This window comes from Natator depressus, chromosome 1, assembly GCF_965152275.1.
Source record: "Natator depressus isolate rNatDep1 chromosome 1, rNatDep2.hap1, whole genome shotgun sequence".
NCBI lineage: Eukaryota > Metazoa > Chordata > Testudines > Cheloniidae > Natator > Natator depressus.
The window spans coordinates 115,824,034-115,849,014 of record NC_134234.1 but is presented as its reverse complement, the minus strand read 5'-3'; the positions used below and the strand labels follow the sequence as shown (position 1 = coordinate 115,849,014).

Here is a 24,981-nt window from a genome sequence, read left to right as displayed (position 1 = left end):
ACTTTTTTTTAACTTAAAAGAAAAGAAAAAAGTAAAGCTGTTCAATACATTTCTGCCTTAGAAGGTTACTATTGCTAAGTGTTCAAGACTTGCAAACATTAAGCCCTCCAAAATTTATAGAGAGAACAAAAATAGGATGATGATAGAATATATAGCTATAGCTAGTCTTATATCAATTTGGAAAAAATAGTAAATTGCATAATTCCTTCATATGTATACCCTAGAATTATTAATCAAGTCCACTTCCAAGTCATTAGTAGAAACATTACTGATTTTAATTTTTCTTTTCTACCTTTAAAATGAATTGACCAGAATTATTAAAAAAATAAAATGAATTATCATTTTATTGCAGTAGACACAGGCAATTACAGAGCAGCTGGTGCACTGAGAAAATTAAATTTAAAAAATGAGATAAAATGACATCAGTAATTAAATATAAACTGGGTAATAGCTTGAAGAATAAGTATTTTATGGGTCTTAAAGATCACCTGAATATATTATCTTTATTTGCATCTAGAGGTCCCAACCAAGACCAGGGCCTCCCTGTGCTAGGCACTGTACAAACACACCATCAGAGATATCCCTGCCCCAAAGTGCTTACAATCTAAGCAGATAAATGGTGGGAATGGACACAGAAGGACAGAGAGGTGAAGTGACTTGCTCAAGGTCACACAGCAAGTGAACGGCAGAACTGGGAAGACAACCCAGTCTTTAGAGTTCCAGTCCAGTGCTCTTTGCTCCGGTTTGCTTTGCCATGTTACCGTGTAGCTAAGTCAGCACTGAAAATCTCAACCGCAGACTAATGAAGGAATAACTACAGGTCATTCCATAGAACTGGTCAATCAAATATTCTGGATATTCTTCACCTCATCATGGCCCCAGTGACCTATGTTTTCTTCCTTTCTACAGTCTGCTTTTTAAAAAAATAAAAAAGTATCCAGCCCTTTATACTGGGAGCAGCTCAAGTGAAAAATAGTGCCTTTGCTTTTGTTTTGCTTCTGTAGATCCAGAGCAGCATCCAACCACACGCAATCATCATTCTCCCAAACACTGATGGGATGGAGCTGCTGGTTTGCTATGAGGATGAAGGGGTTTATGTTAATACCTATGGGAGGATCACCAAAGATGTGGTTCTGCAGTGGGGAGAGATGCCTACATCAGTTGGTATGTATCCTGTGAGAATCAAACATAATCTGCAAAGTTAGGGGATAACAGGGTGGGGATACTTGGTCTTCAGGTGTTTCATTCTGAAGCAGTTATGCTGTAAATATTATTGGTAGACAAGTGCCAAAATGGTGAGATGGTATTAATCTGGTAGTTTTTGTTTAGTTTCTCTTAGAATGAAATCCAAATAAATGGTATGGCGTACTGGGAACAAAATAACTTACTGAGCATTAGGTTCCTAGTAGCCTGTTGAAAATAGATATATTTTTGCTAAATTGTGATAACCTGCATTTCTAAAGGGATTTGGGCTGGTATTATTTTGAGAGATTTCTTAATTGTTAATAGGCTTATATGTGATTTGATTAGTCTTTTTGTGATCTTAAGCAGTAAAGCATTTTATATTAAAAATATTTTTTAATTACCGTAGTTATCTAGAGTATAGAGAAGGCACTTTAATGAGACAAAATGTCTCATACCATAATGACCTACCACATTTCTTTCTATGATCGTTAACTACAGACTAATTCCCATTAAAGTAAGTGGAAAGATTTAAACTAATTTCAATGAGAATTGGATTGGGCCCCTACAGTGTGTTCTTGTAAACGTTAGGGGCCAGATTCTCAACTTGTATGAATGGTCATAGCTCCAATTGAAGTCAATGGAGCTATAACAGTTTACACCAACTGAAGATCTTGCTTAGTGCTTTTAAGATGATGTGTTAGTGGTCAAATTGTCTTCCACCCCCCCTCTCCCCCAAAAAACCCCTAAATAAATTAAAAGTTCATTATTATGGTAAATATGCTTATACCATAGCAAGTTATGTAATTTAAATCCCCTATAAATTAACAGTCAAATACGTTCTTGTATGAAATGGGAGTGCTATTAAATATTTGAGCCTTAACATTTTAGGACATCCTTGCTAAGATCTGCTAAATCATAATTTTATGATTTGATTCGATTCTGTTCTGTTGAAAATACACCCACAAACCAGAGGCAGCTCCTTTTTCCCTTGTTTAATCTTTTGATCTTCTTTGAGTGATGATCCCAACATGTATCCCACACATGGGTATGCATGCACGTCATACGCCCAAGTCCAGAAATTCTTCAAAGCGATGCCAGACACTCCTCCTCCTGTCAGCTTTAGGGGCTGTCACATGCTCTTTGCCAACAGCTGGATCACCAGTTGGGTCTTGGAGATTATCTAGCAGGGATACTTGATAGAGTTTGTCTCCTTCCCTCCTCACAAACCCCCTTACTGGTCTCCCTTTGGGGACCACTGTCACCAATTGATTCTTCATCAGAAGGCGGAATCCCTTTTTGGTAGCAAGGGAGAGGGTTCTACTTCCCCATATTTACACCTAGCAGCGGTTTGTGCTTTCCTCCCTCCAGCAGAAGGATGTTCTGTCTTTACTCACCCGGCAACTGTACAATTGTCCTATTGGCACTCACAGGTCTTCCCTTCGAACCTATGGCAACATGTGCCATGACCTTCTTCGTGGTCATCACTTTGGCCAGAAGAGTCAGTGAACTAGGAGCCATAATGGTAGACCCTCCCTATTTCACGAAGGGAAGGTTTCCTTTAGGGGAAGGTATTTCCCCTCAGTGTTTCACGAAGGGAAGTTTCCTTTAGGTTATGCCCAAAATTTCTTCCCACAATTGTTTCTGAGTTCCACATCAGTCAGTCAGTAGTTACCTGTATTTTTCCCCAAACCCCATGCCTCTTCTGAAGATAAGAGACTTCACTCCCTCGATGTCAGGCATGCCCTGGCATTCTACCAGCAGAGAACCAAACCCATTAGAAGATCTCCAAGATTCTTTATTGCCATAGCACAGTGGTTTTCCACCTTTTTTCATTTGTGGACCCTTAAAAAATTTTGAATGGAGGTGCAGATCCCTTTGGAAATCTTACACATAGTCTGCAGACCCCCAGGAGTCTTTGGACCACAGGTTAAAAATAACTGCCATAGCAGAAAGATCATGTGGGCAAGCCATAGCCTCCCAGAAGATTTCTAAGTGGGTTTCAGGATGAATCTTAGAATACTACAAAATAGCAAAAATTTCCCCTCCTGGAGGTATAACCGCTCACTCCCTGTGAACACAAGCTGCTTCCATAGCATCCTTATGGTACGTTCCGCTGCGGGACATTGCAGGGCAGCAACTTGGAGGTCTGTCCATGTGTTCTTGATGTACTATGCTCTAGTCCAAGCAGCGACTGCAGATGCAGCCGTCGGAATGGCAGTACTACTGGCATCTCTGCTGCCACCTTTCTCACACTCTCTTCCAGTCTGAACACTGCTTGCCAGTCACCCACGTGACACCCAGGGACCATTACTCGAAGAAGAAATGGAGGTTCCTTTACTGTAACTGGAGGTTCTTTGAGATGTGTGGTCCCTGTCTGTATTCCACTACCTGCCCTCCATCCCTTCTGCTTCGGATCCAGTTGAGTTGCAGGAAGAAGAACTGGAGGGGTGTCGACCCACACTGCCTTTTATGCCCTTGGATGGGCGTGCCAGGGGCACTGCTGCATGTTTGTGGGTCAATGGACACTGCTTTGAAGAATTTCCGGACTCAGGTGCATGATGCACGTGCGTAACCATGTGTGGAATACAGATAGGGACTATGCATCTCAAAGAACCTCCAGTTACAGTAAGTCACCTCCATTTATCTTTGTTAGAGCTCATCAGAATAACACATGGATTATCTGTTGACTATGTTTTTTATAATGACAACTTTTTCTTCTTGAGGTTTTACTACATCCCAGTAGTAATTACTGAACGACTACAAGAATTCTTTTCATTCTGCTAGTACCAAGCTCTTTACCTAATGGAATTAGAAGTGACATTCAAAGAAAAAAGTGTCCTATTCTGCTTTTTTATGATGATGGAAAGGAGACCTACAGTCACGCTTTGAAAACTATAGGGAAAGCTGTGTTATCCGGCACTTTACAAACCGGAAAGCTCTATAAATGGGCATTTTGGGAGCAGGTGTGGGGTGTAGGCTCTGGGAGGGAGTTTGGATGCGGGAGGGGGCTCTGGGCTGGGGTTTGGGGCACAGGAGGGGTTTCAGGGTGCTGGATCCAGGCGTTGCTCACCTCAGGCGGCTCCCCGCAAGTGGAGATGTGTCCGAAAACCCCTCCTGCGCCCCAATCCCCTGCCCCAGCCCCCTGCCACACCCAAATTCCCTCCCTTTTAGCTAACCGGAATTTTTGATTTACTGGCACCCCCCCCTCACCCCCATTCCCCCAACATGCTGGATATCAAAGCTTTTACTGTATTATGGACTCCTATATAATATAGAGAATACCTTTCAAAGTAGTACAATTTTTCAGAATGGAAGAAACTTTTTTAAAAATATGCCAACTGTAAAATACTTTTGTTTTTTACATGAGCAATTCCCCCTTCCCACCCCCCCCCCCACCGTATCAATTTCTGTTTTTGCTGAGAATTATAATTAGTGGAATTATAACACCACAAGAGACATAACTGAAACCTGGGCAGTTAAGAAGGGAAAGGATTTTACTCCATTTAAGTCTTGAGTTCTGTTTTTTCATTATTGCCTACATCTAATTAACCCTATCTGCTGGCAACACTTAAGAGAAAAGCGCTGTGTAAAACTGAACACTCAACCCATTTCATTGAGAGTTGTGAAAGCTCCCATTTTCACTTTAGTCTTCCAATGAATACTGCAGCAAAAAGGATACTTTTGGTAAAAAACAAACAACAAAAATCCTTCTCTCTTTTTAAAAAAAAATAAAAATTAAACTGTTCTCTCCTTCTTATGCATCATAAAGCATTTTTTTTTAAATAAAAAGGTAAGTGTTTTTTCTTTGCAAGCCACTTTTAAGACAGAGGGTTTTACAATTGCTGTCTGTTGCTTTTTAATACATGTTGGTTTTTGTTTGTTTCTATAGCATACATTCGATCCAATCAGATTATGGGCTGGGGAGAAAAGGCTATTGAGATACGATCAGTGGAAACTGGGCACTTGGATGGCGTGTTCATGCACAAAAGGGCACAAAGACTCAAGTTCTTATGTGAACGGAATGACAAGGTAGTCTTTTTTTTTTTTTTTTTTTTTTTTTTGCTTGCAACTTTGCCTTCAGTTACACTATGTTCTCTAATCGCATTATAAATATCTTGAACATTAAAGCTTAACACAAATCTCTGCTTTCTTTCTTCTTCATCAGACTTCGGTGAGCAAGCAAATGATCTGAACGCTTGGCTACCATCGTAAATAGTTTTTATCTCTTTCTTCACAGGTTTTCTTTGCCTCTGTGCGGTCTGGTGGAAGCAGTCAAGTTTATTTCATGACCCTAGGCAGGACTTCTCTTCTGAGCTGGTAGAAGCAGTGTGATTTGACAAGGGATTGCTGACATCCAGAGTCTTCGAGATCCTCATAACTTGGAATTATTAGTAACTGGAGTACAGACCTGCACTGATGCAAGCACTCCATGTGAATGTGTGTGCAGGCATCACTAGTGTTAGGTTTCTTTTTGTTTTTAAACTGAGGCTGCAATGCAGCTGGTGCTGTAAAGATATTACCATCGGGTGCTATAAGTCTTTGAGATTTGGGATCACACTAGAAAACAACAGGTTTTTCCCCCCTCCCCCCCCACCTCCTTCAGCTCCAGAATTCCTAGGCTTTGAATGACTCTGTTTGTTAGTGTGAAAAGAGAGAGGCTTATCATGAACATGTTGTTGATTTGGCAGGAGGCAGGCAAGAGAAGGTGACAAGTGGTGGTGAGAGACAGTCTTGCTGAAGCAGAGGGCAGATCTAATCTAGTAATGTTAACAATGTATTTAATTGACATTTCTTTTTTTGTAATGTGACAATATGTGGACAAAGAGGAAGGTGCAGGTTTTAAGAAGTTAATATTTATAAAATGTGAACGACACAGTGGCTAGGATAACTTCTTTCTTGGGGATGGGGTGGGGCGGGGGGTGGAATTCTTGGTGTTGGTTGGTTGGTTTTATTTTGGCCTGGCCAAGAGCTTAGTCATTTTTCTGTGTACCAGGTTTTGCCTGAAACATGTGCAGATGATAAAAAATTTGTTCATTTTCTACAATGATTCTGTGTTAGGACAGAACTTGGTGATGTCACAGTATTAGCACTGCCTCAGTTAAAGGTTTAATTTTTGTTTAAACCTAGAAGTGCAACAACAGTTTTACCACAGTCTGCACTTGCAGAATGAGAAGAAGAAAAAATTCCAAACAGCATATGTTTATTTTTTTGTGCCTACCTCATTGTTTTTAATGCATAAAAGAGGTGGTTTAGTTTATACGTTTTTAGAGGAAAAACCATTAATGTCTAATTTAATCTTAATACCAAAACTACCAGATGAAAGGTTTGACTGTTATTCTGTAGCAAGTTTCAACAGAAGGGGAGAGTAGTCCATTGAGATGGTTGAAATAGCCTTATGGCAGTGAGACACTGACTAATGTAATTGCTTACTAAGTTGGAAATCAAACATTTTTACCAACTTCATCAGTAATGGAAGATTGATGAATTTAGCCTAAAACCAGAGGTTTCACTCTTCTAACATGTGGGCTTAGTAACAGACAGGTAACAATAACTAGTCTAGTTCTATAAACTGTTAAATGTTGTAGGAAACATTTTGGGGAGGTGATGTTTTTCTTTTCTAAGAATGCAATGCACTAAAACTATTTTAAGAATGTAGTTAATACTGCTTATTCATAAAACAGCATATACTTGTGTTTAGGTGTAAGATCCCAGCTCTGGCTCCCCCCCACCCCCCCCCTTTTTTTAAAAAAAAAGTCAGTTTTATTTTATGAATAAGTTTCTGACATTTGTAATAAATGTCTCAAGAGTAATAATATGTTTAATGGCTACATGTTCATTACTTGAGAAATTTTGAGTGTATAATAGTCTGTTGGTGATGTAATAATGCACAGTGTCATGATTCAACCATTTTTTTTTTGTTTTGTTTTTTGTTTTGTTTTGGTGGGGTACTTTGTTGACAGCTGCCTTAAGCTGTTCATTCAGTGAACAGGCTCTCAGTGTTTCACGGTCTTTGTCTTTTGCTGTGCTTAATTTACTTTCATGGCATGACAGGTAGGGCTTTTTAAACATTCTTTAATCAAACAGATTGATTGTTCAAGTGACTGGTCACTTGATTGCTTTAACATTAACAGCACCAACTGGGCAAGTGTTTTGCTCAAGGAACCCTTTTGGCATCAACCCTGACTGCTGTAAATTCTTCTAATCTAATCAGCGTTTTTGCTGAAAGTTCTCCTTTGAACATCAGAAACAGTTTAAAAGGGAGCTAGTGTGTACACACACGTGTACACACACACACACACACGTGTACACACACACACACACACATATATCAAGAAAGCCTTACATTTGCTGGCAGAAGAGTACTTAGAAATATTTTTTTAAATTGTTTGACTTTTGGATAGCACTGAAGGTCAAGGGTGGGGACCCATTTCTTCAGTATCTGTTACAATCAGCCAGAAGAGCTATCAGTTCTCTGTACTATAATGAACTAAAGGGACTCTGAAGTCCAACATAATCATAGACAGGGATGTAATCACAAGATGGCCCTGTAGCATAATTAGCTGACACGGATCAGTTCAATGTCATTCTGCATGGTTTTAATACTTACAGTGCTGTGTGATTAAAATGGATTCAGTTCTTGTCCCCACCTCACACACTACCTGCGAAATCAATACGATTCATGTATGTGAGAATGTTCCAGGGATTCCCCAGATTACGGATATGTGCTTTTTCCTGAGGGAAACTTATTCACTGGAACTGCCGGATGGCAGCTTCTGCCTCCACAGAAGTGCCAAGGTGGCCAAACGACAAGTAAAAACAGTGTTACCAAACCACCACATATAGAACGTTGGACTCTTTAAACAGTGCTTTTGTCAGAGCAGGGAAAAAGCTCCTAGGTTTAGTTTTAAGCTTTAATAAGTAATAACTTCCTGTATCTTTGTCGAAGTAACCCTAACTGTATGACTGCAGTGTTTTATTTTTATCTTATGCACATGTTATGTTGGAGAAAATGTTTACAAAAATGGTTTTGTTACACTAATGTGCATCACATATTTATGGTTTATTTGAAAGTGATTTTTGTGGGGTTTTTTTTTAGTTTTTCATATTAGTAATAGTACACTTTTTGTGACTTATAACCCCAAACTCTGCTGATTATAAAGATGCTCAACAATAATACAATTGACAAACTGCATTAAAATGACTAATTATAGAGCTGCAAAGCAGGCTGGAGACAAGTAAACAGCCTTTTTTCTGCAGTGCTATCTAACTTGTCTTCTGTGTATTATGGATATTACTGTTTCCCCCCCTCCCCCCCCCCATTTTTCCTTAAATAAAGTCAAAATGACACCTACTGTATGTGGAAAGTATTTTAAATATTTTTCTGCTCCTGGAGAGCCAAGGTGTTTGTTGCCTTATTCCATTGAAGGTGAGAAAAAGCAACGTTACCAAATTTCATGATTTTACTGCAAGTTCAGCAATATTTGGTATTTTTATTTAAGCCCCAGCTCCTGGAGCCAAATGATTTCTCCGCTTTCTTGTTTGTGGTTTTAATTTTTGGTCCTCGTGGTTGTGTTGAAAAGCTTTAAAATGTAAATCAGTGGCACCCAGAGGCTCGGAAAACAGAAGACACTCAAAGGAAACCTAAAATGGTGATGGTTTTTAAAATCTCATGAAATCTCGTGATTTTGGGGGGTAGTATTTCTAAGCAAGTATGGTGAACTGAAATCTAGGGGCAGGTCTCAGCAGGTGTAGATGACGTAGCTCCATTGAAGTCCAGGCCTGCCAAGTGTAAGTAAGGGAGTAGTGGACAAAATTGGTACAGAGCTCCGACTTGCACTGCCTGGTCCTGGCCGTACCCTGTACATTTTTCCCACCATGCGCTGTTTTCTTTCGGTAGTGGGAAAATGCCTATTCTAAACAAGTTGACCTGTTAGTTAGGCTGCTGCCGAAACAGGAAGTCTGTGCTCACACAGCAGGCATGTGTTCTGGTTTCCCTCTCCTTTTGAGCTGTAGAAGCTAGCCATAGGTTGTAAATAAAAAAAAAATGTCTGTGCTTCTTTCATTTTATATAGACAGGAAAGGCTTCTGCAGATAGTTCAGAACCACAGATACCCCGTTCTCTTGACGTTAGAGTCCAACTGGTGTTAAATAACAACAAAAAGTAGCAGAAGCAATTAATTGCTAGCTAAACTCAAACTGACTCTTGCCTAATGCCTGGCCAGAGCTACAGGATTTCCTCAGTGAAACTGGCAAGCCGTCAAAGAAGAAAACAAGCATGTTCACCTTGAGGGCTTGTCTACATTAGAAAATCATATAATTTTAGAACATTTGCTAAAATGATGATAAACACAAGTTAGCACTCATCGTAGGCAAAGACTGTCATATTTAATATTGGGGCAGCTGATTGTGGTTAATGCTAGTGATCATATTTGATGTCCACATACTGAGTGTTAACAAAGGCAATGGAAAACATGGAAAGGCAGTATACTCCACAGGAAAAAAATTACACGATTGCAGTGGGGAAGACACAGGAAGAAGCCAACAAATCTTAAAAGCTGGGAGCCAAATATCATCCTTCTGTGAGGCTTGTGTATATGCAAATGGGCAAGTGGATCAGGCCCAAGGAAAAATGTTTTTTTGTGTGTGTGGGGGGGAACTGCAACATAACAAAGGAAAACCAGGGTATTGAGTAATGACAATAAATTGCAGTTAGCCAGATACAGTAAACGCTAAAAAACAAAAAAGCGGTTGAAAAAATAAAACCCATGCAAGCTTTAAACATTTACATTCAAGTTGAAAATAAATATGAAAGATATAAAAGCAAAGACCAGTTGGTAAACAGAAGATTCAAGTTAAAACTATGTAAATATAAAAACAAAACGAAAGGGTGGCAGATCTGGAGAAGGATGCTTGCTGTGGAATTAGGATTTTGTGGGAGCTGGGCAGGAGCAAACTTCAGTTTTTCCTTTGTGGAGAGAGGCTGTTGATATGCAGAGTGTCTTTGTTGGACTGGATTTTTGATGAGATGAGGACTCTCATGTTGGAATTTGAAGTGGAAAATTGACATAGTAATAAAAAAGATTCCACAGAAATGCCACAAGTGCAAACGAAAGAAGCATACCTAGGGCAGGTAGAAGGTTTCTGCAGCACCATAAATTTAACACTGGATTCTGCAGAAAATTCTGCAGAAACCACGAGACCTTGCTTATAATGATATGTGTTCCATTTCCACTTTTAGCATTTAACACCAGCCCATTTTACTGTCAACTGTAGCGTCCATCTCTGTGTTACTGTGACTAACTCTATGATGGGTGCAGAACTTCCAGATCTCCTTGGCAAGCTGCCTCAAAGTCACATGGGCACACTGCCATGCAGCATTGTGAAGAAGAAACCAGTTTAATTCCAAATGGCTCATTCAGTATTAGTTTTGAAGACTATCATAAGGAAAATGTTTGTCAAAACTAATCTTGTCGACTTATGGGTGGCTGCTTTTTTTTCTTCTTTCATTCATTTTTTTAGTCCCAGAAGTTAAATGGTTAGAATACTTGTTTGACAACTTGAGAAGAATATCTCAATTGCCAGAATGTAAGCTCCAGGCAGTGGGGATTATTCTCCCTGCTCATCTAAAGAAAACAATACAGTACATGTCTGGGATGAAAGTTCAAAGAGCAGCTTTTGCAGAATAGCTGTGAGAACTGGTGGAGCAAGGATGGATCCCAGTACATACACACCTTCGGTGGAGCTCTGGCATCAAGATGATGATGATAATTTTCAGCCCAGGATCACATGTTAGATCTTAAAATGTAGAACCCCTTTTTATTTTAAAAACATCAATGCAATGTTCTGAGGTGACATAAAAGAAGGATTTAAAACTGAGTGCATTGATATTGCTGTGAATGGGGGATAGGTGATACTGCTGTAGAGGCCACATATCACAGAATTAGGAGAGAGGGGAAGGGTAGCTTCAGTCTCAGTTTTCTTTGTGGTCATGTCACTTAGCAATAACACAAAGAATGCTACTCTGTGGGAGTCACTTTCTGTGTGAAGTTCTGCCTTGGCTAACAATTCCTGAAGAGGTTTTAGAAGGGTAGCCGTGTTAGTCTGTATCAGCAAAAACAACGAGGAGTACTTGTGGCACCTTAGAGACTAACAAATTTATTTGAGCATAAGCTTTCATGGGCTAAAACCCACTTCATCAGATGCATGGAGTAGAAAATACAGTAGGAACATATATATATATAGCAGTACATGAAAAGATGGGAGTTGCCTTACCAAGTGTGGGGTCGAGACAATTCAATTAAAGTGGGCTATTATCAACAGGATGAAAAATCACTTTTGTAGTGGTAATCAGGGTGGCTCATTTCAAACTGTTAATAAGAAGGTGTGAGTAACAGTAGGGGGAAATTAGCATGGGGAAGTTTAGATTTTTTTAGTTCTTGTGGTGACCCATCCACTCCCAGTCTTTATTCAGGCCTAATTTGATGGTGTCCAGTTTGTAAATTAATTCCAGTTCTGCAGAATTTCCCCGTGCTACGTGGCAGGGGGTTTTCCTCCATTGAACTGAAAAAGGCAATTGGGTTTAACATTTCACACAGAGGCTATTGTGGTTCTACAGGGTAAATAGTATGTGACATGGGAAAGCTAATCTAATTTCTTCCAACTGTGCTTTATGCCACTCACACTTTACTTATCCTCTCTGTGAAATGCTGTTTCACAACTTCATGCTTGTCATTCGGCATAATTTGTCAATTAAAAAGGGATTTTGGCGCATTCAGTTTAAATTTAATTTCATATTTGTATATATTAAATAACCTTTGCCCACACCGGGTTACCCATGTTTCAGTGTTTTCAGTACTCTGAAACAAACACAAAAAAGTAAGGGGATTTCGTAGTATTTTACACTTAGCCTTTTATCTCAAAGTGCTTACAACAATTCTCAGGAGAACCCTGTGAGGGATGATTGATAAGATTCCAGTTTTTGAAATAGGGGGCGTTGAAGCACAGATGAGGGTAAGTGATTTGCCCCAGGTCTCCCAGGGAGCCAGTGGCAGAGTCCACAATAAAACAGAATTCCAGATAGTCCAGCACTCTAACCACTAACTGAAACTACCTCCTCAGGATGGCAGACTAGCTGTTACATGAAACACTGAGTCTTTCCACTAGCAAGAAATTCACTAATCACTAGCATTTTGGCTTATTCAGACTAAAAAATATTTGCAAATTTAGATCTGGTCAGAAAAGGAAGCAGACATGGGAATTCATCATTGTTATAAAGGGAAATTTTAATATTTTGTTGAAATTTGATTTTTCCAATCATTTGACCAGCAATTTTTTTCATTTTATTAATGTAATTCTCATGTCAGTCCCTTGCTGACTCAGTTCCCAGGTGCTGGAATCAATCTGACTCATTAACTCTATGTGTGAACAACATCCAGGGTTTGAGTGCTTGCATGTATTTATGGTGAGGACTATCTAAATTTGACACAACCTACAATCCGCTTAAGTGGCTTGCCAGAGTAGTCAAATACTGGCAGAGTTGTGAACAGAACACCCCCAGGTTCTGATTCAGAGTCGCCTGATCTGAGCTCCTCCTCATTCTAGGCAGGGCTCATAGCCTCTTAGGGTTGCCTGACTTCCCATGCCTGACTTCAGGTAGGGTTGCCAACTTTCTAATTGCAGAAAACCAAACACCCCTGCTCCACTCCTCTGAGGCCCCACTCCCAATCACTCCATCTCCCCTCCCTCTGTCACTTGCTCTCCCCCACCCCCGCTCACTCATTTTCACCAGGCTGAAGCAGGGGGGTTGGGTGTGGGAGTGGGTGAGGGCTCCGGCTGGGGGTGCAGGATCTGGGGTTGGGCCAGGGATGAGAGGTTTGGGGTGTAGGAGGGGGTGCGGTGTGGGTTTCGGGTGGCACTTACCTGTGTTGGCTCCTGGAAGCGGCGACATGTCCTCTGGCTCCTAGGCAGAGGTGCGGCCAATGGGAGCTGCGGAGTCCGCGCTTGAGGCTGGGGCAGCACGTGAAGCCTCCCTGGCCACGCATGCACCTAGGGGCCGCAGGGATATGCCAGCTGCTTCCGGGAGCCGCATGGAACCAGGGCAGGCAGGGAGCCTGCGTTAGCCCCAGGGTCCTGCTGCGCCACCAACCAGACTTTTTTACGTCATGGTCAGCAGTGCTGACTGGAGCCACCAGGGTTCCTTTTTGACCCAGCATTCCAGTTGAAAACTGGATGCCTCGGGCTGGGGTTTTGGGGAAAATTTCAGCCAAAGTGGTGCAGCTGTTTCAGAGAATAAAGCTAGGGGGAAATGCATTGTTTTGTCCATATTAAATTCCTGAAACCATGTCTTTAAAATGATCTAGTGCCCCTGCTACTTGGGGCAGAGACTTGAAATTTGGCCATGGGCAGGGAGGATTGGCTTTTGCGTTAGGGATGTACCTTTTGCTATCCCTGTGGTAATCTGCCCATATTGGCCAAGTTATAGGCCTTTGAAATATCCCTGTTCACACATAGAATCATAGGACTGGAAAGGACCTTGAGAGGTCATCTAGTCCAGGGTCCTGCACTCAGGGCAGGTCTAAGTATTATCTAGACCATCCCTGACAGGTGTTTGTCTAACCTGCTCCTAAAAATCTCCAATGACGGAGATTCCACAACCTCCCTACGCAATTTATTTCAGTGCTTCACCACCCTGACAGTTCGGAAGCTTTTCCTGATTCCCAACCTAAACCTCCCTTGCTGCAATTTAAGCCCATTGCTTCTTGTCCTATCCCCAGAGGTGAAGAAGAACAATTCTTGTCCCTCCTCCTTGTAACAACCTTTTATGTACTTGAAAACTGTTATGTCCCCTCTGTCTTCTCTTTTCCAGACTAAACAAGCCCAATTTTTTCAGTCTTCCCTCATAAGTCAGGTTTTCTAGACCGTTAATCATTTTTGTTGCCCTTCTGTGGATTTTCTCCAATTTGTCCACATCTTTCCTGAAATATGGCACCCAGAACTGGGCACAATACTCCAGTTGAGGCCTAATGAATGCGAAGCAGAGCGGAAGGATTACTTCTTATATCTTGCCTACAACATTCCTGCTAATACATCCCCAAATGATGATCGCTTTTTTTGTAACAGTGTTACACTTTTGACTCATATTTAACTTGTGGTCAACTATGACCCCCCAGATCCCTTTCTGCAGATCTCCTTCCTAGGCAATCGTTTCCCATTTTGTATGTGGGCAACTGATGGTTCCTTCCTAAGTGGAGTACTTTGCATTTGTCCTTATTGAATTTCATCCTATTTACTTCAGACCATTTCTCCAGTTTGTCCAGATCATTTTGAATTTTAATCCTATCTTCCAAAGCACTTGCAACCCCTCCCAGCCTGGTATCATCTGCAAACTTTATAAGTGTACTCTCTACCATTATCTAAATCATTGATGAAGATATTGAACAGAACTGGACGAAGGACTGATTCCTTCAGGACCCCACTCAATATGCCCTTCCAGCATAACTGTGAATCACTGATAACTACTCTCTGGGAATGGTTTTCCAACCAGTTTTGCACCCACCTTAAAGTAGCTCCATCTAGGTTGCATTTCCCTAGTTTGTTTATGAGAAGGTCATGCGAGACCGTATCAACAGCTTTACTAAAGTCAAGATATACCATGTCTACCACTCCCCCCCCATCCACAAGGCTTGTTACCCTGTCAAAGAAAGCTGTCAGGTTGGTTTGACATAATTTGTTCTTTACAAATCCATGCTGAATGTTACTTATCACCTTATTCTAGATGTTTGCAAATTGATTAATTATTTGCTCCATTATCTTTATGGTTACAGAAGTTAAGCTCACTGGTCTGTAATTCCCTGGGTTGTCCAGTATTCTGGAATCTCTCCTGTCTTCCATGACTGACTTTTCAAAGATAATCGCTAATGGCTCAGATATCTCCTCAGTCAGCTCCTTGAGTATTCTAGGATGCATTTCATCAGGCTCTGGTGTCCTGAAGACATCTAATTTATCTAAGTAATTTGTAACTTGTTCTTCCCTATTTTAGCCTCTGATCTTACCACATTTTCACTGGCATTCACTATGTTAGACATCGAATCACCACCAACCTTCTTGATGAAAACCGAAGCAAAGAAGTCATTAAGCACCTCTGCCATGTCAACATTTTTCTGTTGTCCCCCCTTCCCCCCCATTGAGTAACCGACCTACCCTGCCCTTGGTCTTCCTCTTGCTTTTAATGTATTTGTAGAATACATTTCTTGTTACCCTTTATGTCTCTAGCTAGTTTGATCTCGTTTTTGCCTTGGCCTTTCTAATTTTCTCCCTACATACTTGTGTGATTTGTTTATATTCATCCTTTGTAATTTGACCTAGTTTCCACTTTTTGTAGGACTTTTTTTTTTTTTTTTTTAAAGATCATTGAATATCTCCTGGTTAAGCCAGAGTAGTCTCTTGCCATACTTCCTATCTTTCCTATGCAGTCGGATAGTTTGCTCTTGTGCCCTTAATAATGTCTCTTGGCAGTTTTTCAAACTGTCTTCAGTTGTTTTTCCCCTTAGACTTGCTTCCCATGGGATCTTACCTACCAACTCCCTGAGTTTTCTAAAATCTGCCTTCTTCATTATCTTTATTTGCTGTTCTCCCTCCTACCGTTCCTTAGATTTATGAACTCTACCATTTCATGATCACTTTCACCTAAGCTGCCTTCCACTTTCAAAATGTCAACCAGTTCTTCCCTATTTGTCAAAATCAAATCTAGAACAGAATCTCCCTTAGTAGCTTTCTCCACCTTCTGAAATAAAAATAGTCTCCAATACCAATACATTCCCAGAACTTGTTGGATAATCTGTGCCCTGCTGTGTTATTTTCCCAACGGATGTCTGAGTAGCTGAAGTCCCCCATCACCACCAAGTCCTACTTTGGATGATTTTGTTAGTTGTTTAAAAAAAGCCTCATCCACCTCTTCTTCCCGGTTACGTGGCCTATAGTAGATCCCTACCATGACATCACCCTTCTTTTTTACCTCTTTTATCCTTACCCAGAGACTTTCAACAAGTCTGTCTCCTATTTCCATCTGAACCTCAGTCCAATTGTACACATTTTTAATATATAAGACAATATCTCCTCCCTTTTTTCCCTTGCCTGTCCTTCCTGAGCAAGCTGTACCCTTCTATACCAATATTCCAGTCATTTGTATTATCCCACCAAGTCAGACTGTGATGCCAACCATGTCATAGTTGTGTTTATTTACTAGCATTTCAATTTCTTCTTGTTTATTCTCCATACTTCTTGCATTAGTATTCAGACATCTAAGATACTGATTTGATTTTCCCCTCTCCCCCCAACCAGTTCTGTCTTGTCTCTCCTTTATCCCTCCTATAACAGCCCATGCTCCCCCCAAATTCCAACCTTTCTCCCAAGTCTCCCCAGGTAAGTCGAAAACATGGGCGTTGGTCACCTGCCCCCTTCTAACCTAGTTTAAAGCCCTCCTCACTAGGTTAGCCAGTCTGTATCCAAATATGCTCTTCCTCTTCCTCAAAAGGTGGACCCCATCTCTGCTTAGCAGTCCTGCTTCCTGGAACAGCATCCCGTGGTCAAGGAAGCTAAAGGCCTCCTGGCAACGCAATCCTTGCAGCCAGGCATTCACCGCCAGGATGCATCTGTCTCTGCCTGGGCCTCTACCCTTGACCGGAAGGATTGAAGAGAACAGCACCTGCACTCCCAATTCCTTCACCCATGCTCCCAGAGCCCTGTAGTCACTTCTGATCTGCGGACGGTCATACCTTGCAGTATCATTAGTGCCCACATGGATGAGTAGCATAGGTAGTAATCAGAGGGCCGGGTTCATTGACAATCCCTCTGTAGTGTCTCGGATACAGGCCCCTGGCAGGCAGCATACTTACATGCGCAGTTGAGAGTTGCTAGATCTTGGCAACTAAAAACTTCCAGGATTCTGTCCTCATGGAGCACGCTTGAGCCTCTCAGCTCCTGTTGCTGACCAGACTGCGCATGCAACATTCACATAGCGCAACTCAAGATGCTCTATGCCCTCACAGCTCCTACGTGTGACCAGACTAGGCAAGTGCCATCCCCACACAGTGACTGAGCATGCTCCAGCCGTGTCTACAGGGGCTCAGAAAGATTTCCCCTGTAATCTCTGGTGCCAGTTGCTCTCTTTTGTGGTGGGGGCTGGCACCAGGGAGCTTATCTCTTCAGTGTTCTCAGTGACCCGCTGCTGGCGTCCAGGCAGCGTGGAGGAGGAAGCTGTCTATTTCGAATGCAGAGGGCACAAAAGGTGGACCTGGGGGAAAGGAGTAGATCAGGATGAGAAGTCTGGTGAAACTGGGACTAAAGTGGAGGAGAGAAGAGATACGGTGACTGGCAATTGAAGGGGGAGACTGGAACTGGGAGTCCGTAAGGGAAATGGGGAAGAGGAATGGGAGCCAGTTGGTTGGGAGAGTGGGGTGGACAGTCAGATCAGACAAGGAGCTGGAGGGGACTGCAGCTGCACAAGGAGACAGCCCAGGAAGCCGTGGGGTGGGGAAGGCAGGGGGAGGAGAGAGAGAACTGACAAGGTGCAAGGATGCGGGGGTTGGGGACGACGACTGGGAGAAGGCTGATATTGGTGAAAAACCCAAGAAAGGAGATTGGGACTCAGACATCAGGCCCAGAACAGGAGACTAGGACTGGCTGAGCAAGGAGACTGAGATGAGAAGCTTCAGGAGTAGAGATTGGGTTTGGGTTAGGCAAGTAGAATGGGACTAGGACAAGGAATCAGGGGGTGGGGTAGAGATAGGACTGGAACAGGGAAAGGTTGGAAGAGACAGGGCAGAAGGGGTCAAATTTGGAGGGGAACAGGCATAAGAGCTTTCCCACCAGAGTAAAGACCCCTCCAGAGCCCTGAATGGAACCCAAGATTCCTGAGTTTCACCATTCCTCTGCTGTCATCAAATATCTGCGAAACCTTTTGGCAAAGCATGTGTCTCCCTCCCACCCCTGGGCTGGTCCAGATACTGGACGCCAGCCTACTATTGCTGTCAGTTATTCCATTAGCTCCACTGGCAGAGAGTCTGATGATGACCCTAGTGGGTCATATGATGATACATGATGGAATCTGGGGTTTTTTTGTTTCCTTTTTAAAAAAGTCTAGAAAATTACACACCAACAAAAACTATGTTAAAAGAACATCAAGGTTGCAAAGTTAAGCACTTGAAAATTCAGAAATGCCTGTGCAGCTTTAACTCTGCCCTCTTGGGCATGTGCATTACGGTAACAGTCTTGAAGTACATGATCACATACTATTTTTTTCCCCATCGGACCCCTGCCTCCAGGGCACGGGCCGGACCTGCTTTGGGGATGGACCAGAGTTGTGTAGCAAAGGAGGCTGTTGTCCTTTTCACTCCTGCCTTATTTGTTGCAGAAGTTGAAAGGGGTGTAGTAAATGGAGGGGGCTGCAAGAAAAACAGAAGGATCTTGTGGTCAAGACAGCTGAATTCTGACCTGGATCCTATTCCTACCCCTGACAGAGAGTTTCTGTGTGATTCTAAGCAAGTCACTTCAACCAGCTTTTCACAGATGGTCACTAATTGTGCGTTCTTCATTTTCTGGGTGCCTGACATGAGACTCTGGAGCCTAATCTGTAGAAGTGCTGAGCACTCACAACTGCAACTGAAGTCAGTGGGATTTGTGCTTGAATATATAAAGTGCTGCAGGGGCTAAGTACTCTGAAAAAATGGTCTACGTGTCCCCGGGGGGCACCCCAAATTAGTGGATACTCCATCTCTCTGCCCCGTTTCCCACCTCTAGAATGGGGATGATAATATCCCCTCCTCTCACAGGGACGTTATGAGATAAATGAATGTTTGTGAAGCACTCGGATACGGTGGTGGTGAATGCCATAGAAAAACCCATGGATAAATTAATAATTCTGTCTTCAGACCATGGTTTGAATAGTGTGCAATAAGTAAGGCCTATGGCTGTGTACTGAGCAATGAGGATAAAACAAAATATTGAATAGCTGCTTCCTAAGTGAGTATCCTCTATTTTGTGCACTGAAGGAGACAGGAACTTGTGGGAAAAATAGTCTGGGATCATGTAGATGATCATAATGCACATGCACAAAGGGAGTTGAATTAAGGTTGCACGGGCAACCTGAATTCTGGCATTTTCTAATTTGAGTGTTTGACTTTGCAACCTTAACAATGTTCTTTGAACATAGGCGTTCATGCCTGCAGTATGTTAAAAAGATATTATACCTGGTTTCTGGATTTTAGTTATTTGGCATTTATTAATTTTTAAATTAAGGAATCACTTCCCAGTTGTAGGTGTGGATTCAGCAATGCACTTAGGCATGTATTTAACTTCAACCACATGTACAATTCCATCCCTATTCAGCTAAACACTTTAATTATGTTTTTAAATCCAAATGACCTTAATGGGACTTCAGCATGTTTGTGTTGTGCTGAATCTAGACCTTAAAGAGGAGCCATGCTGACAACTGTGGTATGTGCAGCGTTTGTTTGGAAGGGATAAAGATGTTGGCATTTGCAAAAATTGCGCAAAAGTGTAAAAGCTTGTATCCTACTTAAAGACACAAAAATGAAGAATTCTAAGAGATCTAAAACTCCCTTTGTAGACTTCCTGCAGATACTCATAAGAACTTTCCCTGATGTTCCTGTAGTGAAATCAACTGACTCTGAAAAATAAAAGGAAAGGGAGCAACATGGAACGTTAAAATGTTAAGTACATAAGTACAGATTCACATTTGTGATGAATCTACCAGATATCAGCAACCAGACTGAGGAGAATAAATTATTTTAGGGCATAAAGAATTAGTTATGGATAATTAAGCTGTAATTATCATCACTGTAGCTTGCTGATATATTTTTTTATTCTCTTCTGATTGTTTTAAGAAGTAGTAATAATGGTTTTAACTATTGTACTTGGATAAAGCAACAAAATGACCTAGCACTTTGTAAGATCTCAGAGTGGGAATGATTCCCATTCTGCAGACGTAGAAACTGTACTGAGTTTTGAAGTGACTTGTCCAAGATCATCTTAGCATATTCCGAACATGCTGCAGGTGGCACGTGACCAGGATTCATCATGGTATTTGGTCCACTGGTTGGAACATTAGCTTGCCTGGCCCAGCCTGGGTACTGACAGGGAGCGCGACGTGAATGCTGATCCATGCCCTCCCTTGTCCAAGATCACACAACTGATCACTGGCTCATGATTGAAACCCCAATTCAGCAAGGTACTTAAGTTCATGTCTAACTTTAATGAGGTGAGCAGAACCATTTACTTCAATAGAATTACTTACATGCTTGAACGTAGCCACTTGCTTACAAATCCTGCTAAACTGGAGCCTTATTTATAATATACTAAGTGCTAGTTAAGGCAGAGGGCCTGATTCACTATGCCTTGCATCCTTTCAGTAGTGCCAAGGGTGTATAAAATACAGTAAAAGCTGTTTTATCCAGCACTTCACCAACCGGACAGCTTTATAAACCAGCATTTCTGATCTTCATTGAAATTCCGTTTATAGTCTGGTTGGCATGGGGCCTGCAGGGGGTTGGGGTGCGGAAGAGGGTATGGAGCACAGGCTCTGGGAAGGAGTTTGGGTGCAGGATGGGGCATGGGGCAGCGGGTTGGGGTGCGGGGTGCTGGATCCGGGGGTGGGCACTCACCTTGGGCAGCTCCCCGCAAGCAGCGACCTGTCCCAGCTGCTCCTAGGCGGAGGCATAGCAGGCAGGTCTTCGTACTGCCTCTGCCCACAGGCACCGCCCCCACAACTCCTATTGGCCGTGGTTCCCGGCCAATGGGAGATGCAGAGCTAGCACTTGGGGCAGCATGGGAACAGCATGCAGAGCTCCCTCCTGCACCCAAACTCCCTTCCTCTTGGTTAACCGGCATTTTTCACTTAGTGGTACCTCCCACCCCCCAACATGCTGGATAAAACAACTTTTACTGTACTAACTTTGTCATTTGGTAGCAGTTTACTTCCTCTTTTCCCAGATGTAAGTGCCCATGTTAGGGGCAAAGCAGTAGAAAACTAGGCCTGGGATGTGCAGTGGCTAGAGCAAATGACTGGGGAAATTGGGTTCTAGCCCCTATTTTGGCACTGACTTAATGGCCCGTGGATTATAATACAGTAGTTTCCACTTATTTGCAACTCCTCAGTTGCCAGCAAAAAGTTGCCTTTATCCAGCAGTTGCCAATAAGTGGAAGGCAGGTTTGTGGGGCTGCAGCCAGGGAAGGAGGCCCTGGGATGTGACTTTCCTGCTTCAGCCCTGCAAACCTGCCTGTGGACAGGGCAGCTGTGGGGGAAGGTACCATGCAGCTCCACAAGGCCCAGCATACCCCTTCCTACTGCTGTCATGCCCATAACTTCCCCTCTCAGCCTGCAGCACAGGACTCCGGCAGGGGCTCCCCTTGTCAGTGGGGATGTGGGCCCCTCAGTCCTTACCTTCTGTGTGGTCCCTGGATGCAGCCAGGGGAGGAAGCTCTGGGACATGCCAGCATCTGCTGCAGGTGGGTTTGCGGGACTGCAGCTAGGGAAAGCATGTCCCAGAGCTTCCTCCCCTGGTTGCAGCCTCGCAAATCTGTCTGTGGCCAGGGCCTTTCTTCCAAAAAGAGTTCTCAATAAGTGATGTGCCGGTGCCAATGTCCGACATTAAAGCCAATAAGACACGACTGGTTCCCAGCAAAATATTCCTATTAACCAGAAGTTGTTCATATCAGGGTTGCTATGAAGCTGCATCCACTGCATGGATTTTTAGTGTCTCAATACACTTGCCAAGATTGTACCCTTTTTGGTGCAGGGGCTGTCATTTATTATGTTTGCATGACCTTGTTGCCAAGAAGGCTAATGGCATTTTGGGTTGTATAAATAGGAGCATTGCCAGCAGATCGAGGGATGTCATCATTCCCCTCTATTCGGCATTGGTGAGGCCACATCTGGAGTACTGTGTCCAGTTTTGGACCCCACACTACAAGAAGGATGTGGAAAAATTGGAAAGAGTCCAGCAGAGGGCAACAAAAATGATTAGGGGGCTGGAGCACATGACTTATGAAGAGAGGCTTAGGGAACTGGGATTATTTAGTCTGCGGAAGAGAAGAATGAGGGGGGATTTGATAGCTGCCTTCAAGTACCTGAAAGGAGGTTCCAAAGAGGATGGATCTAGACTATTCTCCGTGGTATCAGATGACCGAACAAGGAGTAATGGTCTCAAGTTGCAGTGGAGGAGATTTAGTTGGATATTAGGAAAAAAAATTTCCACTAGGAAGGTGGTGAAGCACTGGAATGGGTTACCTAGGGAGGTGGTGGAATCTCCTTCCTTTGAGGTTTTTAAGGTCAGGCTTGACAAAGCCCTGGCTGGGATGATTTAGTGGTGTTGGCCCTGCTATGAGCAGGGGGTTGAACTAGTTGACCACCTGAGGTCCCTTCCAACCCTGATATTCTATTATTCTGATATCTAGCACAGTGGTTCTCAACCAGGGATATGCATACCTCTGGGGGTACACAGAGGTCTTTGAGGGGAGGGGTACATCAACTCATCTAGATATTTGCCTAGTTTTACAATAGGCTACATAAAAGTAATTAGTAAAGTCAGTACAAACTAAAATTTCATACAGAAAATGACTTGCTTGTACTGCTCTATATAGTATACACTGACATGAAAGTGCAATATATATATATTCCAATTGATTTATTTTATAAACCATATTTTATATGGTAAAAAGGAGAAAGTAAGCAATTTATCACTAATAGCTTGCTGTGACACTTTTGTATTTTTATGTCTGATTTTGTAAGCAAGTAGATTTTAAGTGAGATGAAATTTGGGAGTACACCTGAAAGGGGTACAGTAGTCTGGAATGGTTGACGGCCACTGGTCTTGCACAATGGGGCTCAACTTATGGGGGAGACAGTTGAAATTTTTCACAGAATGGAGATTCTGGAAAAAAACCATCTATTTGGAACTGTTGAAACAAAATGTTTCAGCATTTGCAATGGCAATAAAAATGTCAACTTTTCCAAAATCCAAATGTATGTTTGTTTGAAATGACCCTAACTGACCCTTCTTTCAAGTCACTTCAACAGTAAACTGCATTTTCCCATTGTGCCACATTGTTTCATGGTAATAGTAGCTTGATACCCCCAGATCCCTTATGGGCCAGGCTCTCTGGCTGGACTACATGTCCCATGATGCACCCAGGGTCATGTGACTCCCATGATGTACCACTCAGCGCTTGGTCTGATGGAGACTTTTTGGGAGATGTAGTCCTCCAGGGAGCTTGGGCCCAGTGGAGAGAATGGGGGCCCAAAATATAACTTCCATTAGGCAGTGAGCTGAAATTGGAACGTGTAAATGTTTTATTGAACTGACTTGAAATTAAATGTATCAGAGCAGTACAACAAAACAAAATATTCCCATGTGGGTCAAACTGACCTGAAACTAAATATTTAATTTCAATTTTCAAAATGTTTTGGCAAAATAGATTTTCCTGCAGAAAATTTCAATTTTGGCAGAAACTGTATTTTCTGTTGGAAAATCATGTTCTAGATTTTTCCAGGCCAATTCTCATTATCGTCCCCATTTTACACAAGGAAAACTGAGGCACAGAGATTAAAGCCAAAATTATCTGAAGTATCCACTCATTTTGAGTACCCAATCTGAGAAGCCCAGGATGGAATTTTTCAGAGTAATTAGCATTTTTTAGCACTTTATATATTTACAACAGCGGTCCCAGTTGCAGTTCTGAATGCTTAGCACTTCTGCGAATCAGACAGTGGGTGTGTCAAGTTGAGTATCCAGAAAATGAGACGTAGAAAGTGACAAATTTATGAAAAATTTAATTTGTGACTTGCCAAACTTCACACTGGAATTCTGTGGCAGAAGCAGGGATAAAATCCAATTCTCTAGGGACATCATATTCAGTTGGTTTAACCATGAGATCATCTTTTCCCTTCCTGTAGTTCCCAGCCCCTGTTATATGCCTTCCAGCTTTGCAACTTCTTCGGTCCCACAGACAACAGCCTCATTCACTACACAAACAGGGCAAGCTTCAATCTTTCTTAATAACTGATTACTGACATTATACATTTAAAATCTCAGCCATCATTTGGCATGAATGTGGTTCATTTGCATTGACTAGGCATTCTAATGCCAGGCTTCACTAGATATGGAAAAGAGACATCTATTTTCTCAGAAGTCTTTTTTGTAGGGACTAAATGGCAAAACTCTTAGAACTTTAAAAATAATAACCCTTGGCATTACAACTCTAAGGAGAGTTATGGCAGTGAAGTAATCACAGCGTCTGTCTCTCTCCTTCCACAACTGTGACTCCCTCCCTACTAATATCCTTCCTCCCCCCCACCCCCAGCATTTAGAATGGAATCTCAACCACCTCCTAAGTCTTCCCAGGCCATGCACATACACTCCCTCCCTCCCCCCGCCACCCCCCAAGTCTCACAAAAGGGCCTTCATCTCCATAGGTGGCATGGACCACTAACAGCTCCATGGACCACAGTCAGGGATCCACCATGCTAAAGCATTGTCTAAACACATATGATGCTGTGAAAACTGTAAGTGAATGTCCTGATTTTCAGCATTTACATCCTCAACATTGTCATTTAATTGTGTCAACTTTGTACAGATCTGTACATTTTTTAAAACATTTTTTTAACATTACAGTGGCTTGGGTGGCTGGAAGAATTTGGTCTTGGTCTTGCTGCCCCAGGAAGACCCACAATCGTGTGAGAGCCACTCACAGCCTGTAATTCTTTATTGCACAAAATTCATA

At 42.3% G+C, this 24,981-nt stretch overlaps 1 protein-coding gene across 4 annotated transcripts in view; it reads left to right on the top strand.

Annotated features, from left to right (window-relative positions):
* The window catches only part of MAP4K4 (mitogen-activated protein kinase kinase kinase kinase 4), a 241,511-nt gene extending 235,434 nt beyond the window's left edge, over nt 1–6,077 (top strand). For 2 of the 4 annotated variants that reach the window (XM_074964827.1, XM_074964835.1), the window contains 3 exons: nt 1,005–1,164; nt 5,075–5,214; nt 5,423–6,077. In XM_074964827.1, coding sequence (XP_074820928.1) covers nt 1,005–1,164; nt 5,075–5,214; nt 5,423–5,506 — 384 coding nt within the window. In that variant the 3' untranslated portion in view covers nt 5,507–6,077. The remainder of the gene's footprint in view (nt 1–1,004; nt 1,165–5,074; nt 5,215–5,422) is intronic. The other 2 variants (XM_074964838.1, XM_074964844.1) reach the window with 1 other exon arrangement.
* Nucleotides 6,078–24,981: the final 18,904 nt, after the last annotated feature.